Source organism: Oenanthe melanoleuca, chromosome 5 (genome assembly GCF_029582105.1).
Source record: "Oenanthe melanoleuca isolate GR-GAL-2019-014 chromosome 5, OMel1.0, whole genome shotgun sequence".
In the NCBI taxonomy this organism is placed as follows: domain Eukaryota; kingdom Metazoa; phylum Chordata; class Aves; order Passeriformes; family Muscicapidae; genus Oenanthe; species Oenanthe melanoleuca.
Genome location: NC_079339.1, coordinates 38136079 through 38153557, shown reverse-complemented (window position 1 = coordinate 38153557; position 17479 = coordinate 38136079). Strand labels below are relative to the sequence as shown.

Genomic DNA, 17479 nt, shown 5'->3' with positions numbered 1-17479 from the left:
GAGCTGCTGTGCCCTGCAATGGCTGACTGTGCTGTGAGGCTTGTCAGAGTGGCTGGTCAGTGTGTGCGTGCCAAGCACGGACTTCATTCGAGCTTCTGAACTTCATGTTACAACAGCCCTAACTGCTGCCAAGTGTGAAAACTGCACTGCTTGTTCAAGCAGTTCCCTAGATCTTCCAGGTTTGGTAAGCAAGATCATTTGCCAACATGCTGAAGAGATGCTGTGGGTAATAAAGATAAGGTAAATACAGTTACAGCTTTTTGTGTTCTAGTAAAGTGAAATACTGGGGCTTGTCTCAGTGCCTTTCAGGGCTCGGCCTCAGGAGGGAGGTTTATGTAGCAGATAAACCTGATGGTGATTGCTCAGCAGCATCTGAACCTGAAGTTTGGTTGTCACGGGTTCACAATTTCAGGAAGTCACACAGAAAAAGCAAATTCTGTGTCCTCTGGTTTTAACAGTTGCAGAACCGTAATTTTATCTCTGCAAGCTACCACATTCTATGGGTAACAGTTGGGAAGTAATCTGTCTTTCTGTTGTATAGACATGTTTTTAATCTGTTTGGTCTATGGTCTAGCCTATCTTCTTGTTTTAATTAACTTAATCTTGAAAGATGAGCAGGAGAAGCAGCCCACTTTCCTACAGCAGGGAGATGTGCAGCCCTTTCACTCACTGCAGTTGCACCAGAGCTGGCTCTTGGCAATGGCTGTCCATTGTTAGAATGCTCAAGGTCTGATTTTTTTTCACACAGCCTGAACTCTCCTCACTGGCTGTGGCCTGTGTTCAGGGAAGAACTCAGTGTACTTAAAACAGATGGCTGGAATCTTTCTATCTTGGAAAGAAGAGGGAGTCCAGTAAAGCAGGAGTGTGTGGTGAAAGCCATGCCTTGAGCAGTGCTGGAGAAATGCACCCGATTTTTCTCCTGTTTTAGGAATAGATAAAAGTGGGATTTGTTGTCTGCTTGTATTTTCAGCAGTAATCTTTATTAGTGATACCAGGATGAAGGGACTTAAGCTGAAGTAATTTGTAATTGTTAGGAAACTAAGATGATCTTGGTATTCTCTTGCATTTGGAATGGGACCTCACAAACTATTGTGAAATTTCTTTGAACTTGCATAATACCAAAAGGAATTTTACTTTTGTTGTTTCTCTGTATTTCCTGAAGAGATGGCAATGTCGAGTTAGTCCTTTACATTCTTAGTTCAGCAGGAGCTTGGAACTCAAGCCTTCATCTGTCAAAACCAGGTTGCTTATTCCTTTGGGGTGGGTGGAACAGGGATGTCCCCACATACATTTTTGTGTGAACTTCCTACCTTTGACAGGTTACCATCTACCTACTTTCTATTGCATAAACCTGGGCTTGTTCCCAGATTTGCAAATAAAATTTTGGACTGCTACTGGGGAGGAAAAGTCTCAAATGATTGCCATTCTCTCTGCAGGATGATCCAATCCATGCTTTTCCTGCATTTTCTTAGTCCAGCTATCTTTTCTTTTGCCTGCAGCTTTTGGTACCATTGTGGGAATAGACTGTTTTGGCGGAGGAAGAATTTTTCAGAGTTAACTGAGAACAAATATTTAACCCACATGGAGAAAAAAATGGTATAGATACATTTATAAATAGTTTTTGCAGCTTTCCAAAATAAAAAATGTTTATGGCAGTGTTACCAGCCCAGGATTTCTGTGCTATACCTTGGTTCTCTGTGCAGGGGCAAGGCTGTTTTTCACAGTTAGATAGTTCCTAGGGCTGATGACAAGGGTAAGGGTAAAACCCAGTAATTCCTTTGAGAAACCTTGTGGAGTCTCTCAGGTAAGTTCACAGCCATCAACTAATTGGCTAAATCTGATGCAACAGCCACGTTAGACTACATGGCTAATTTAACATGATGATGCTTTAAAATGTCTGTTGTCAGAATCTGTCATTGAATCACTGGAGTACAAAGGCTTATCTAAATGCTTTGAAGGCTAGACTAGAAGCAGAAAGGATAAAGAAATTGTAAGAGCAAGCCATGGAAGAGTTCTACAGCTGAAAGAAGCCAATGTGGGAATAACGGTAGAAGTACTGAGCTTCAAGAGAAAGTGCTCTCTTGGCAGACTCGACCTAGGCAATTACAAAAAAAGTGGACTGGAGGTTTTTTTTGTAACTTCTAATTATGGGGTGTGGTGGCTGCATTTACATTAAAGCCTGAAACTATGTGTTATGTGTGTGTGCATGCAGAGAATGGAGCCTGGTGGTTGAACTGCTGCTGAGTTGGGGCTCACTAAAACCAGTTTGCTTCTTTACCAAATGACTGCACTGAGTCCTTGGTTTTCAAACTGAAGCCAAACTGTCAGAACAGCCACCAGCTCCTAGCAGAATGGGACTTCCTTGCAGAAGTGTTTAGATTGTACACAGTCACCAGTAAAAGCAGAACTTGGCTCTGTCCAGATCCAGTCTGGCACTGGTCAGCCCTGCCCTGTGCCTACAATGCCATTGGGGCACTTGAGAGGTGAAGATGAATATTATCCCATGTTACCAGTGACATTGCTTTTGTAGATTTTTATTAACTGTTTCCATTTGTTTTCACATCCTATTAATAAAGCAGCAAGCATCACTTTTGGCATGCAGAGAGACTCCCTGTACAGCTCAACCAGCACAAAGCAGCTGGACTTTTACAATAAGGTTCACATTATTTAATTTTATACACCTCTGAAGAGACTACTCAAGTTAGAAATACTTAATTTAAAATGACTATTATAGAGAAAATCACTTATTCACAATATTCATAGGTATTTAATTCTTTATTTACAAAATACTATCCTGAGAATTTTCCCTATTGAGCTTCAATTTGAGCGAAGTAGTTTGTATAGACCTAAGTAACAATGGTTACTTAACATAAGGAAAAATGCCAGTAGGAAAGCACAAAACTGGTTCAGGACATTCCCCAAATGACTGTCAAGTCTCCTGCTGTGGTTCTGGTTCTACAGCTGGTGGATCTGACTGAGATGGTTCAACTCTGTTTTCAGGAGGAGGTGGTGGAGGCAAAAATCCAGGTCGTTGAGGTGGATAGTGAGGATAAGGTCTCATTGGAAATGGATTTCTTACTGTGAGAGAATCAGAGTAATCCAGTTAATATCAATCACAACAGTAAACATATACACCTGCTCCTCTTGCTGGCTTACTGCTCAGCTGGGCCTATCTCACTAGAAGTCACAGGTCAGGATGCAAAGAGACAGAGACACCAGGAAAGAGGAGGGCAAAACCATCACTTTTCTCAGTAGCTACCCACTAGTAGAGACCCAGTAGTCTCAAATCAGCAGCCAGCCACTGCTGCTGCTGCCAGTATTCCCTTCAGTCTGCCACAGCAACCTTTACCTGCTACACCTTACAGATACTTTGACAAATAAATGGCTTAGTTCTTCACACATACCCAGAGAATAGAAAGAGTCAGAAAGAAGTCCTGCAGTCTGATACTTATATCTTGCTCCAGTCATGCAAACTCCCAAGGGAAAACAGTTGTTTTGGGACTGTCCCTTTGCAGGGCACCAGCACACCTCAGAGTCAAATTTTAAGTTTTACATAAGATGCAATTTCATAGGAAGAAAAGGATTAAGAAAACCATCTACTTGCTTTCCTACCCCCCAAAAACAATCCTCTAAGTGCTTAACAGTACATGTAGTGTATTTTCCAGCCAAAGTTAGTATTTGTAAAAAGATCAAGATGAACTGTTGTGAAAAACGAAGTGTACAAGACAGTGAACCTTAATCAGAAAAGATGCTCCTGTTAGCTGAACTAAGATGTAGTGGGTGCAAATATGCACACATCTACCCCCTGTGGCAACTCACTAGCTGCACAAAGCACTCATGTTCAACAAACAAACCAACTCTGGCTACAGCCACGTACTTGGCAGCGGAGGGCGTGGAGGGCCGAAGTCCCGTACTGGAAAGCATTCCCGTGGCCCATACATGCCAGCAGGAGGAGGGGGAGGGAAAGGAGGTCCTCGTCTCATGAAAGGTACTGGTGGTGCTCTGGGATCCACAGGCATCAGTGGAGGTCTGACTGGAGGGAAAGGTGGGGGTGCAAACCCTGACCTGACAGCTTCACTTTCAGGTGCCAGCGGCTGATCAGGGAGCGAGTTCTGCAACACAAGGAAACCAGGGATGTTAGCAGAGGGAAAGGGAACACCTCCAGTCCCATCAGGCCCACTGTCATGCAGGTGTGACACTAGCTAAGAGCCAGTTCCAACTCTGCCTCTGCTGCAGCATAATCCTGAGCAAGGCTATCTATGTGTACTGACCATCCGCATATGAGCACAGTTCATCTTTTGGGATATAATTAATTTTCAACAGGGATGATATTAGTAATGCATCAAAGCAATTCATAAGACAATAACTGTTGTGATAAAGTATACATGTAACTTTATAATTTGCACTGAAGACTGCAATATAATGTGACAATAGACTACAGACAAATGTTTCTATTTTTTTGCAGAAAATGAATGCTTCTTTCAAGCCTTTCTTCAGCTACTTACACTAAGGGTAGAATGATCCTTCATCCCATCTCCACTTGGTTCTGTTTGTGGACTATGTTCTGAAGACGTCTGTCCATCTGTATGCAAAAGTTAAAAAGTTATTCAGTACTGATCTCTTTCTCTCCAACGATTTTAGTATTTTTTTCTGAAACCAGGATAGATTTGCAACAAATCCAGCAAGCAGCAGTTCCATTTTCCCCCTCCCTCTAACTGATAGTTCATTTCTTTGGTAAACCCCATGCTGGGAATGGCTGTGCTATGACATGCTCTTAGCACAGAGCTTGACACCAATCCTATTCAAATATGTCAAAAACCAGTTCCCTCCTCGGCTGACAAATATCAAGGAGACTTCCAGAACTACATCAGTTTTGGACAAGCAGTCAGAAATAATAATGATAATGGTAATCATCATCATCATCCTCTCATTTGCCTTATTTACTTCATAAGTAAAGAGATAAATAGAAACATTGGTGTTTTTACTTTTAAACTTTGCTGAGAGCCAATATTTTCAATAACAACCTGAGAAAATCATTAAAGGGAATTGTCAGAGAGTAGAATCTGACTGGATATAAATATACTAAGTATGTACACTAAATATGCCTTCTTGAAACTAACAAACAAACACCCAAACCTGAGATTTGAAAAATGCTGCTTTCTTATGCTTCAGCTTGAATACAGATTATACTAAAAAACAACAAACCAAAACAAGACTTCTAATTAGTGACAGAATTTTTGTGTGCATGTTTTATTTCTACTCCTTGAAAGTAAACAAAGCTTTTTTCTCAATGGACAGACAGGTCTTTTCAAAATCTCTAAATTACTTGTATTTTCAAGCAGGCCCTGCCTTGTTGATGGCATTGTTATCTAATCTAAAACATTTCAACTCCTATGTCATACAGAGAATATTCATGCCTTGATATTTATGTTGCATAACACTTTTCATTTTAGGTCCTTATGAAGTCCCTCACAAACTCTGTCAACCTTTAGCTCTTCTTTCTGACAAAATTTCCTGCTCCAGGCACCTCCTCAAGTGAAAAGTTTTTATAATTTGCCATTCCACCTTAGGAAAATCTCTATTATTTTGTCCACTTTAAATAATATTTTGATCATCTTCCTAAGAAGTGTAACTTGTAACTCTAACAGAGTGGGAGCCTTGACTAGTACTGTGAAACACTTTGCTGTTCTCAAGTCAGGTGTGCTGGGTGGGCTGTTTTTTGGTTGTTGGTTCTTTAACTAAAGGGGGTTTTTTGGGTTCTGGGCTTTTTACAAATACTCAGACAACTCTATTGAAATTATGTGTCTCTAAAAAGCAACATTCACACATGTTTAATGACTTGTTAAGTGCTGGTTATCCAAAACGGTTAAAGGTTATCCAAAACCCTGTTTCCATTCTGGCGGTTTTGAATTGCACAAGAACTGAATGCAACACTTAAAAAGATAAATAAATTGTTGCTGGGCAGTGACTGAAGAAAGGGGTAAAAAAAGGATGCATTAATAAGAGCAAAGCCAGTGCACCTCTCCTGTCCTTCAGTCAGCAGCCAGGTGCTTAAAGAAAGACCTCAGAGGAACATGAAGTATTAGAAAGCAGAAGTGAGAAAAAACAGAAGTGAAACTGACAGAAGGCTTGGGAAAGAGGGAAGGAAGGTCAGTAGCTGCACAGAGACGAACTGTCTTCCAGTAAAGAACAATTCACTTTGACACCTGAACCTTTAACCTGAATTCAGCATTCCCAGTTCTCTTGTGACAACAAGTAGCAAAGGTTCTCTCTCCTCTGGCCAGAAATGGTGCAAGGGAGATGGTAACTTCCTACTAATCCTGTCATGTGACTTAGCAGGGCATTACATAAAGATGAAAAATGCTTAGTAAGTATTAAGCTCTTAAGCTGCCAGTGATAAGGTCTCAGTGACCAAAACTTTACCTATGAGCTTCTGGCAGCTGCCAAGTGTCACAAACTAAAATGTACATAATCCAATAATGGATATGTACATAATGGCCAATTCAGAACTGGTGGGTCAGTGAAAGTGTGATTAGACTGGGGGCAATTCACTGTGAACTATAAAAAGCTGACACTATGGTCAACAGTTTGAAGGAAATGCCCTCAGGACTTTCTACCTCGGTGCACCAAGCCAGAGGACACTTGAACATTTGGCTGATTCTGTTTTACTCTCTGTGAGTCTAGCCCTTTCTAACTTTACCAAATGTGGCACAGAAATGCAAGTATGGGCTTGTGATGTTTTAGTGCTGTGATGAGCCTCGTGGGAGGGACCAAAACAAACTCCTAACCAATTATGAGTGGTTAATATACAGAACAGTGAGGGTAGACCAAAAAAAAACACCTCATGACTGCCATTCATGGAATCCTGCCCACCTGACAGCAGGGAGGGCTCTTGCTCCAATACGGAATGGCTGCATCAAGGCCAGCAGGTGTTAAAATGTTTCTTACACAATGGAACTTCAGGTCTGTGGTAGCTGAAAACCTGTCCTCTTGCCACAGCTTACCGTGCACAGTCAGCTTACACTGGGATTTTCCATTTTAGAGTATCCTGGAAGCAATTCTCACCTGTTTTATCAAAGGACTGAACATTGTAAGTTCGTAGTTCTGCTGGTCCAGAAAGTCTTCCAGTATTTGGAGGATTAGGGAAAAATCTTTCTTGTCTTCGAGCAGGAAGGACTGGATCAGCATAAGGCTCACCTAACATTGAAGAAATCACAAAAAACAGGTCTGTGAAGACTTATTCCTTCCATTCCACACAATTTTAGACCAGAAAGATTCTCTGGGTACCTTACGCTCTTGTACATATACAAAGTGTCTAATAATCCGGGTGACAAAACAAATCTTTAACCCAAGGGAATCTCTCCAAGTATATCCAATAGCTTATGTTTCTAGAGAGCTACAAAAGAAAAAGTTCATTGATTTTTGGTTTAACACACAGCAGGATTTTGAAAGTTATGACTGCCTAAGTTATAAACAGTGGGAGCTTGAAATAAAGGTTCAGCCTAGCAAAGATCAAAGACAAAATAAGGTACTAAATGTTTTAAGCCATTCTAAGGTAAGAATGCTGTTTTCCATTATGTTTCATAGTGTTGTAATAGGTTTCTACCAACTTACTGGCATCAGATCTAGCAATCTGTAATGCAGCAACAAGACAAACTGTATCAGTGAGATCCAAGGGCAAAGGTGGGCTAAGAACAAGAAGGAAAGGCCAAGGAAACCAGACTACCTCTCTGCAGTATCCTGTCAACAGACCAGACCTGCCAGATGAGAAACTGCATCCTGAGAGCACCTTGAGTTCTACCACCAGGCTTTCACACAGATGTCTTTTGCTTGCTGCAGTAATAACTGAGTAACTTAATCTGTGTACATGACCTAAACTTAATTTTTCTAAACTTGTAATGTTTTTTCTTCTTTATTACAGGTATCCAGGAAGGCTGTCCATCCCCCCCAAGTTATTATTTGAGAAATATCAGTAGATTCCTCTTAACTCATCTCTGCCTTCCCTGAGTGGTAATGTGCAATACAGATGTTCAGCTGAAGAAGTGAGAATGAAGACTGATGTTGCTGCTGTTAATCACTGAAGAGACAGTATCAACAGGAAAACGTGCCAGACAGGATGAATGTACAATGGTTCTCCTGTACTATTAATATAATGAGGTTTTTTTTGAAAAAATAGTCTTTTTCATCATTACCTAGTTTTAAATCTCTTTTTAACTATCCAGCCCAGACAGGTCTTTTAATGCACTAAACAAACTCCCAGTAAAATGATGAAACCAAACAGCTGATTGGCTCTTGGTAATACCAATATATACTTAAAAGATAGCAGAGACATGCAAGTGAACCACACTGTTCAAGAAGAGGAAAAAACTATTAAAAAAACCCAGTTCAGTTCCACGTGCAGGTCCAAGAAAACATTTCTTATTTTTAAACCCAAAATAGTTAAATATATAGATTGCAAGTCAGTAACTCCTCTTTTCCATACGGTAGCTACAGGGAGTTTTTACCTGGTGGAGGCAGAATTATCCTGTGATCTCTTTCCCAAGGAGGAGACAGGGATCCAGTATCTGATGGTGGCCTGTGGGGATCAGTTAATCTGTCAGAATTCAGCTCTCCTCTTTCACTTCCAGCTTCGTACATGGCAGTTGGTCCTCTGGATCCTAATGAAAGAAATGAAGTAGTTATTCATCTTTGTGTTTTAAACCCTCTACTATGGCTTTCCTCATTCAGTCTGGAAATGGTGAAACAAATCAAGGAATGCCAACACTGCCAAGACACACGAGGTGCACAGCTCCACAGGACTCTCCAGCTGTTTGCTAATGACCAGTTACATCTACAAAGAAGGGTTCAAAGGTGTGCAATGAAAAAGTTCAATAACAGCACAACACAGAGAGGACCTGCAATGCTTTTGAAAAAAACTAATAATTTTACAAGTTACAGTTAATTTGAACCAGAAACCAGTACCTTCATGATAAATAATCTTCTCAGTGATAGAAACCTGCTGCTAATCAAGCTAACAATTAGCATGCTGAGAGTTAATACCAGTATCATAAAACACCCATCTGCATTCAACACTCTCTGGTTCTAATTCTTTATTCAAGAAGAAGAAAAAAACCAAATTGAAAAGTCCAAACCAACCAACCAAACAAAAAAAAACCCCTCTAAGGCCAGGTCAACACATAATCAAGTGCAATAAAAACTGTAAAAATGAGTTATTTTTAGATAACTTCCTCTAAAACAGGCTGGGTCTGAAAAATTGCAGAAATACTGAATTCTGCTATCATTCTCTAATTCTCCAGGCTAAAATTCAACCTAAAACTTTAAGCCATTGTGTCTTGAGTGTCTCATGCACTCTAAGGTAAGTAATATAATTGCACTTATTGAAATTCTTATAGAAGAGAAATTTGGACATATTTCCCACTAATTAAGTACAGGTTTTGATGAGTGTACTGGTAAAATAAATTAAACAGTAGCATCTTTATTACCTGTAACAGATGCTGAACTTCACTCTAGCATTTACCTACACTGCTTCCATCAGATAAGAAATATGACTGCAGGGTATTTTTCTTCCCTTACAACCCATGCCATCCCATCTTACTTTCACCTACTCCTGTATCTCTGAATTGTGCTCCTTACACACAAACTTCCTGGTCCCTTCTATCAGCAGGGAAGAAACAGTCTCCATTATGATGGCTGCTTCAAATTTAGAAGAAAGGGAAGGGAAACAATTTATTGAACCAATAACTTTCTAATATCACAAACTTCAATAAAACTGCCTCATGTTTTTGACAACATTCTGTCACGGAGTGTAGACAAATGAGATGGAAGGGGCAGTCTTCAGAAAACTAATTGACTCCCTTTTACTTTAAAATCATATTTATTTCAGTAGAACCCCATCTGTCCAAGAAATAAAAGACAAAGGATAAGTCTGGCTTTTTACTTTTCTTAATTTATACCTCTAAAACTAATCCACTGACCAACCTATAAAAACTAGATTTCCAATTGTACTTTTACACATTAAACAGCTTTAAAAGCAAGTTGAAAACCAGGAAGAGTTTGTCCAATTAACTGTTGATGCTGAATTGGTTGCTTTAATACTTTTTGTCACCAACGAGAGGAAAAGGTGTGACAGGTTTATAGGAGAGGAGAGAGAAATCCAGAATAGATACATTTTCAAGTTTAAGAATTGTACCTCTTCCTCCTCCTCCACCTGGAAGCATAGGTGAAAGCCTTAAAGGACCCTCCAATAAAGTTGGAGGGGAAAGAAAAGCTCTTGTTTCAGATGAAGGCCGGCCCATTGGTGAGGGTCCATATGGGGAATGCTCTGGAACAGTTAAAACAAAATACTCAAGTTCACAATACTTAGTTTAACAAACTGTATAAATAACTTCTCTGGTGAAGTTAAAAACTAAACTATGTAACTAAAATGAAAATTGTGCTCTCATTACCACGTGTAACATATTCCCAGTCTACTCTCATCAATACTACAAATACTCTTAGTTTCAAAAGAATACTTGACGTGACCTAGAGTCACTTATGACTCAATTATTTTTTTTAAATGACTGGTATTTGTACATACACATGGCCAAGATATTTTTCAAACAATTAAATATGTGTGGTCTTGGGAAACAAAACCATAAACCTATTATTTAACAATTCAATACTGTACCTCTGCCAAATGGTCTCACTGGAATATCAAGAGCATAAGGGTCTTTTTCTAAAAGTTCAAGTTTAAATTCTGCTTCAGTTAATCTGCAAAGAGACAACAAATAAGTAGTAAGTGACCAAGAAATGCAAAAGCTTTACCAGATTACACTGTTTACTGCCAGGCTTTCTACCTAACTGGTTAATGAAGCAAGGTATTTTATTCCCTAAATAAATAAGACAAAGGATGTCACAGTACTCTGAACTTAAAAATGCCTGAAAATATTTCTCTATGCTGCTGTGTTTAAACTATAATTCAGAAGTTAAAGTTGCATTTTAGATGCCACATTCCCACTATGACATCACTCTAATTGCTCTCCAAGCATTAGTTAACCTCACACCTGGAAGTTTAATTACAAACTGAGAGCTCAGCACTAACTTCTGAGATAAGCTGTAAAATCACAAGGTAACCATGACATCTGGACAATACATACTTCAAACAAACAAACAACCAAACAAAACCCCACCCCAACATTTGTGTTCTAGTACTACATTCTGCTTCTTTCTTGAAGTATTTCAATACTTCACATAGTTCCACTTTCTTGCATATCATGATTACAGAAAAGCTCGAGTGACTCCCTTTCTTTCAGAACTCGAACACTGTGATCTCTCTGCCATGTTTGGACCACAGTACATCAAAGGAAAACATCAAACTGCCTAAATCCAGCACATGCCAAACTGCATTTGTTTAGGAGTAGGTAAGAACTGCACTTACTTTTGTCTGTTATGTGCATTTTCTTTTTTTATATCATTGAGGTATCTTTCAGCTGCTCGGGCTGTCAGCTTTGGGAAAGGACAAAAACCACATGCTTAGATATTGCTATTTTTTGATTAAATGCTTCATAAATATGACAATTCCTAGGTGCAAGACATTCTATGTGAAGTGTATAGATTGCATTTTCAAAATATATGATTCATGTATGGAGCCTCACATATGTCAGCAAATGATATTACCAGCTCTAAAACCCAATTTTTTTTGAGGAATGATAAGGTTTTCCTGCAGGTTCTTAAAACTTTAGAAAGGGAATTCTCTGCCTATAGCTGCTTTGAAGCATCCACAGAAAATTTGAAGTCTCAAATTCTATGTAAAAATGTTTTATTTTAAAAATAGATAGATAAAAATCTCTGAATTTATGACTACAAAACACCATAGCTTTTAGCAGGATTTTATCTCAGACATTTTGTGAAAGTGAAGAATGTATTCATCAGGAGGTATTTTAAATTTTCCTGTTTGGAAAAAAAAGAAGGAAAAAATGGATTTTGTAGAAACACTCTTAGGAAGCTATCAATGGAACATACAGTTCTCATAGGACATAACATCTTCTACTTGTAGATAAAAGAAGCGAAGTACACACAAAGAAAATACCAAAATGGCATTGAAACAAGGCCAAAAGCTTTCATTATTAGCAAAATGTCACACATTTGCTACATGGTGTCATGTTCTTCTAGCAGGTTTATTGCTATAACAAATGATGTAAGATTATCATTCTATTTTGTTCATAAGTATCCAGCTTAATTTTTCCAACTATTTTATATAATAGAAGTATTTTTAACTTGCTTTTGTGCATTTCCATAAGAAATCCACGTTTAAAAGTTAAAGGTTAGAGATAATTTTGATTATTTGTTTTTAGTACAAACCAAAATGTGACAAAGCAAACTTTCCAAATAATGAAAAATGAAGATGCAGAACACATGGAGAATTCAGTATTTGGAACTTACCCAATTATCATGAGCTTTTTTCTCATGTGAAGTAATCTGTGAAAGAGAGATTCATTATTCACCTAAACCCCAAAACTTATGATTATATGCTCTTTTTTATAAATTTAATGTGTGTGGGTAATTTATAATGAGACTCCTAAACTGAAAATTCAGCAATAAAGTTAACTGGTGATCTCTGCTATGAAATTGTGTCAGTCAAAACGAGGTGACATTAAGAAGAGAGAGGGGGAGGTAAAATTAGACACTTAACACAGCCAAGCCAAATACAGTTCACAAGGTAACAGCAAGTGGTATTCCAGTTGCAGTAACATCCCTCCTACTGGCAGAGATGTTGTCACAAAGCAAAAGTTACCTGATTCTCATAAGAACGAATGGTTCTCTCCAGCTCTTCTTCAAGATCCTTTGCTCGATCTCTGTAACACAATGAGAATTTATGATATTGTAATAAAATGTGTGAGAAAGCTTTGAATACAATAAACAACAGTAGCCACAAGGTGTAATTAAGATTTTTTTTTAATCCAAACGACAGTATTGTCACTTAGGCCCATGGGATATAAAAAATTATACTAACAGTGGAAATTCTAGGTCTTACCTTACTGCAAACAGGAATGTAAACAAGAGGACAGAACCCAAACCCCAACACATCCCCAACTTTTCAGTGGTTTGTGATGTTTCCAGCATAAAGGTTATCCTTCCTCACAGGCCCTACCAGCCAGCCTCACCCAGCTCAGCACAGGAACTGGTGTGGCTGGAGCACCACACTGTCACAGGCTACAGCCAGTCCTGAGGGACAGTCACCCACACTGAGGTTACTTCAACACCATGTTTGATCCCACCTTTGCTGCCAGCTGCCTGTGCACAGCCTCTACACTCTCTCAGCACATGGGCCAAGGACAGAGACATTGCTTGGTTGTACTTAACTTGCAATATTAGCATTCTCTTTAAAATTAGGATGCCTACAAAATCCATGTTCTGAATAAATCATGAAGAGTGAATTCTGTCTTTCTGTATGAATACTGAAGAATGTCCACAGGAAAGAACTCATCTAATTAACTCCTCAGGAAGTATTGATCACTATTGTTAGGCCTTATACTCCCATAAACACTGAAGTAAAATGGCAAATATACATTACATACTGAATAATTATGCCACAGTTACAGAAAATGCAGAAAAAATCCCAGAGGTACACAGCTGGTGTAACCAGAGCAAAGCCATTAAAACACAGCTACAGCAAATATTCACCCACGACAATATTTTAGTAAAGGATTTCTAAGCAACAGGACTATCTGACAAGCTTTGAGATACAGAAATAGAACACCATAACTATACAGCACAAATGTTAGCTCTGTGGGAAAACTGAACATTTCATTTACTTTACAACATTCTCTTTACTTTGTATTTTTACCTTTTCAGTGAGGGGAACTAGATTGGAGACCCACTTCTACCACACCATTAGAGCTGATGTATCAGTACAATTAGGATTCTAATAGAAGAGAAGCTGCCACAATCTTCAACACCCCAATGTTTTAACAAAGTAAAACCACCCTTAATCTGTATTATTACACATAAACTAGCATCTAATACACACACACCACAAAGAAACTGACAGAAAATACATGTGCTTATGCTGTGTTTTTTTAAAATTCTCTATTGCTCTTTCTTCACTTTGGAACAAGTGATTTCAGCAACTAAAATCTGCAATTACCTGTAGCTGTTAAGTTCTTCAGCAGCATGAATAATTTTTTCATCTACTTTAGAAAGCTTTTCTTCCTTCTGTAGACGTTCCCTCTCTTCTACTGTCAATTTCCTTTAAACAAAATTTAAAAACTGTTGTCAATTTTGTTTCAATTCAACAATTTTGAAAGCAGACAAAAATCATATCAAACAAACTAAAACCCAAACTACATTAATGGTCAGTGATTTGTTCTGGTATTTTCTAAAACTGATTTTCTAGAGGAAAAAAAGACTGTTACTAGCTATTAAAAAAAAAAAAAAAAAAAGAAGAAGTCATTCCAGGTCCTTCCTTCCTTCTTTTTGATCCTTATGCCTTATTGGGTACTACAGAAGAGAAAACTTATATTCCAGTCCATAGATTATGCACAAGGTAGTTCTGCAGACCACACATGGACACCACTGCTGTGTACAACCCTAAATGGATAAACTGGTCATTTGCTGTGAACAGCAGTTCTTAGCAATCAAGCTGCCTAAATCATGGATCTTGTGAGCATGATTTAAATTTCTTTTCTACTCAATCTTCATTTCCTGCTTTTTCATTTCCCCTGTTTGAAAAGACAAAGTTTTAAAAAGATGCCTTAATTAATTCTAATTTTTTGTGCTGCTACATCACCACACAGCTTCTCCCACTCCTTTTTAGCTCTTCTAAAATTCTTTGATAAGCAGCATACATTTGCTGAGTTTTAGTGAGGTTATTTTAAATATCATCCACACAGTCTGCTTTCTGCCTGTTTATTAACAGGTTCCTTCTCACTCCCTCCCTGCTCTTTTTTAAAAAATAAATGCCAATGCAGTGATTTCTATGATTTGTTGCATCTACAAAGATGCTAAATATCTACACAAATATATGTTACAGAGGAGATTACTCAAAGTAATACTTCAGAAAGGCCCTGCACACTGCTCAGTACAGGATCTGGTCATGTGCTGATACTCTTGTGCCTTCAAGACTGTGAAAAAATCTCTTTGATTTCTCTTTGAAGAAATAATCTCTGATTAGTAAAACTGTAATTTTGCCATCATGCCCTAAAGTGATGCACCCTGCTGCCACACACACACACACTCCTGAAGGTTACTACATGACCTGGACCAATCAACTTTAATTTCTAGTCCTAAATCATATTTCAGTTGCTAGGTCATAATCCCTACTAAGGCTCTAACTGTGGGGCAGATAGTTCAGCCTTCATATTCTGGTTTCCTGGGTGAGGAAAGTCTGACTCACAAGGGTTCTGTGAATTACCAACAGCTTGCCTATGTTTTAAGTTTAATAAAATGTCTCTCACAGTTAAAGGACTTACTGATTTTCTTTCAGCAACTTTGACATTTGTATTACACCATATAATAATTCAATTAAAGAAAAAAATAATCAAGCTTTCCTACTTTAATTTCCTTATTTCATAGATGAAAAATGTTACTACTTTGTTTCTATACTTTCTTGTGGAAAAGTCCTAAAATGAATTGTTTAATGGAAACAGTTTCTATAAACTACTGTAAACACAAGTGTAAATGAAAGCATAATAAATAATCTTCACAATTCAGAAAATTCTGGAAAGCAGTATTCAAACTTTCAATAATTTTCAGTCCCCCAAATCAGAGTTACATTCAAATCAAACAGCAAGCATTAAGAAGAGGATAAGAAGAGGAACCAGCACCTGTGTAGCTTCATTTCATTTTCTTGATAAAGCTCAGTCATTACTTTGAGTTTCTGCTGAAGCTTTTGAACTTCACTTTCAAAATGTTCATTTTCAGACCTCAAGGAAGCTTGTTGGCTTTGAAGGTTTTCTATGCGTTCTGTCAAATTTAGAGATAATTATATTGGGATAACACACTGGCAATATTTTAGTGTACATAAAGTCTGCAGAAACCTTTGATCAAACCTTTGAACAAAGTGCAGCCCCGTGTGTGTATCAGTCCTTTGCTCCAAACCACATAACTTCCTTGAAAACAACTCAGTTCTCTAATTCAGAATCTGAACTTTTATTTAGGGCTCTTATTATTGTAATTATTTGACTAAAGGTGCAAAACTAGCACCATCATATGCTCTTGCAGATTTACTCACACAAGGTCTTCTGAGCTCAATAGCCTGAATGGATAACTCAGATTTGTCAAACTAACTTTATCTTTCCAAATTGACCTCAAAGTCATGTTTCTTTTCCTATTTACTATTGCTGTGTCTCTTTTCAAGAAATATAGCAAAGCTTCAGGTAAGTTTGAACATCTTCATGGGACAGAACTACAGTCAATCTGGAGAATGCACCAGGCACAAGGAATATATTTAAAGGACTGTAAGAAACTTTAAAAATAGTCAGAGAGCATTTCACCACCCAAATAACAAAGCTGTACATTCATAAGTGATGGCTACTCTGCTGGCTATGATTATGAAAGCAATAGCTAATTACAGGTTTTAATTTGAACTTGAGTTGTTTTCATTTCATAAGGTTTAATTCACTATGTCCTAAACAACAAAGGAAAAGAAACAGAGCAAGATATTTTTAAGTTCAATTCTCTAAATGCAATATTTTACTTTTTAAGGATTGAGCTTGCACCCATTACAAACTAAATATAATTAAGCTACTCTTTTAATAGATAGTTTTAAAATTTAGATTAAAACTCCACTGTTTCATGTCCTACAATTACGTAAAGGAGATATTATGTATTTATTAACATCACTTTGCTCTTGTATTTTAAGATTCTATAACTTAATAGTTACAGAATATTTCAACAGACTACAACCAAATTTGCAACTTCGACTGCTCTATGTCTAAAATCATGTATTTAAAATAGCCAAGTAACTTAAAAATTGATTTCAAAAATCAAGTAGTTATTCATGTAAACTTGAATTGTTTTTACTGGAATTAATACTTGCAGCCTGTAACACCATTTTACCAAAGCAGCATCTTATTAAAGGAAAAACAAGATTTAATTACCTGTAAGTTCTCCTTTAGCTTTATTTTCATCAGACAGTTTTGAATACATTTGGTCTCTTTCTGCTTCCATGGTCTTTAAACAAGCATTTAACTGCAATTAAAATTGGAAAAAAAAGGAGAACATTTTAAGATTACCAGATTAAGAAAAGAGTCTGCATGCAAAAATATTCCTAACTAAACATTAAAAGATGCTGAACTCTGCTACTTGCATTACCAGAATAATGACATATATTCCCTCTAGTTTTCTCTCTTCCACCCACAAGTTTCTTAAAATCACATACCTTTGCAGCATAGATCAATTTCTTTACAGTTCGTTTTTGCTCATCATCTGCTTGAAGGAATAGAACAGTAAGTCACATAAAAAGCATGAAAGGGTTTGTGACAGAGCTTTCTGCTATTAT

The 17479-nt window shown here is 37.8% G+C and overlaps 1 protein-coding gene across 1 annotated transcript in view; it reads right to left on the bottom strand.

Moving 5' to 3' along the window:
* Window positions 1-2518: 2518 nt before the first annotated feature.
* The window catches only part of MIA2 (MIA SH3 domain ER export factor 2), a 35928-nt gene continuing 20967 nt past the window's right edge, over window positions 2519-17479 (bottom strand). Inside the window, exons 16-29 of the mRNA XM_056492643.1 lie at window positions 17360-17406; window positions 17079-17169; window positions 15804-15942; window positions 14126-14227; window positions 12773-12833; window positions 12421-12456; window positions 11417-11484; window positions 10667-10749; window positions 10190-10321; window positions 8505-8657; window positions 7066-7197; window positions 4506-4582; window positions 3878-4112; window positions 2519-3078 (exon numbers count right to left, since the gene is read on the bottom strand). Coding sequence (XP_056348618.1) covers window positions 2930-3078; window positions 3878-4112; window positions 4506-4582; window positions 7066-7197; window positions 8505-8657; window positions 10190-10321; window positions 10667-10749; window positions 11417-11484; window positions 12421-12456; window positions 12773-12833; window positions 14126-14227; window positions 15804-15942; window positions 17079-17169; window positions 17360-17406 — 1505 coding nt within the window. The 3' untranslated portion in view covers window positions 2519-2929. The remainder of the gene's footprint in view (window positions 3079-3877; window positions 4113-4505; window positions 4583-7065; window positions 7198-8504; window positions 8658-10189; window positions 10322-10666; window positions 10750-11416; window positions 11485-12420; window positions 12457-12772; window positions 12834-14125; window positions 14228-15803; window positions 15943-17078; window positions 17170-17359; window positions 17407-17479) is intronic.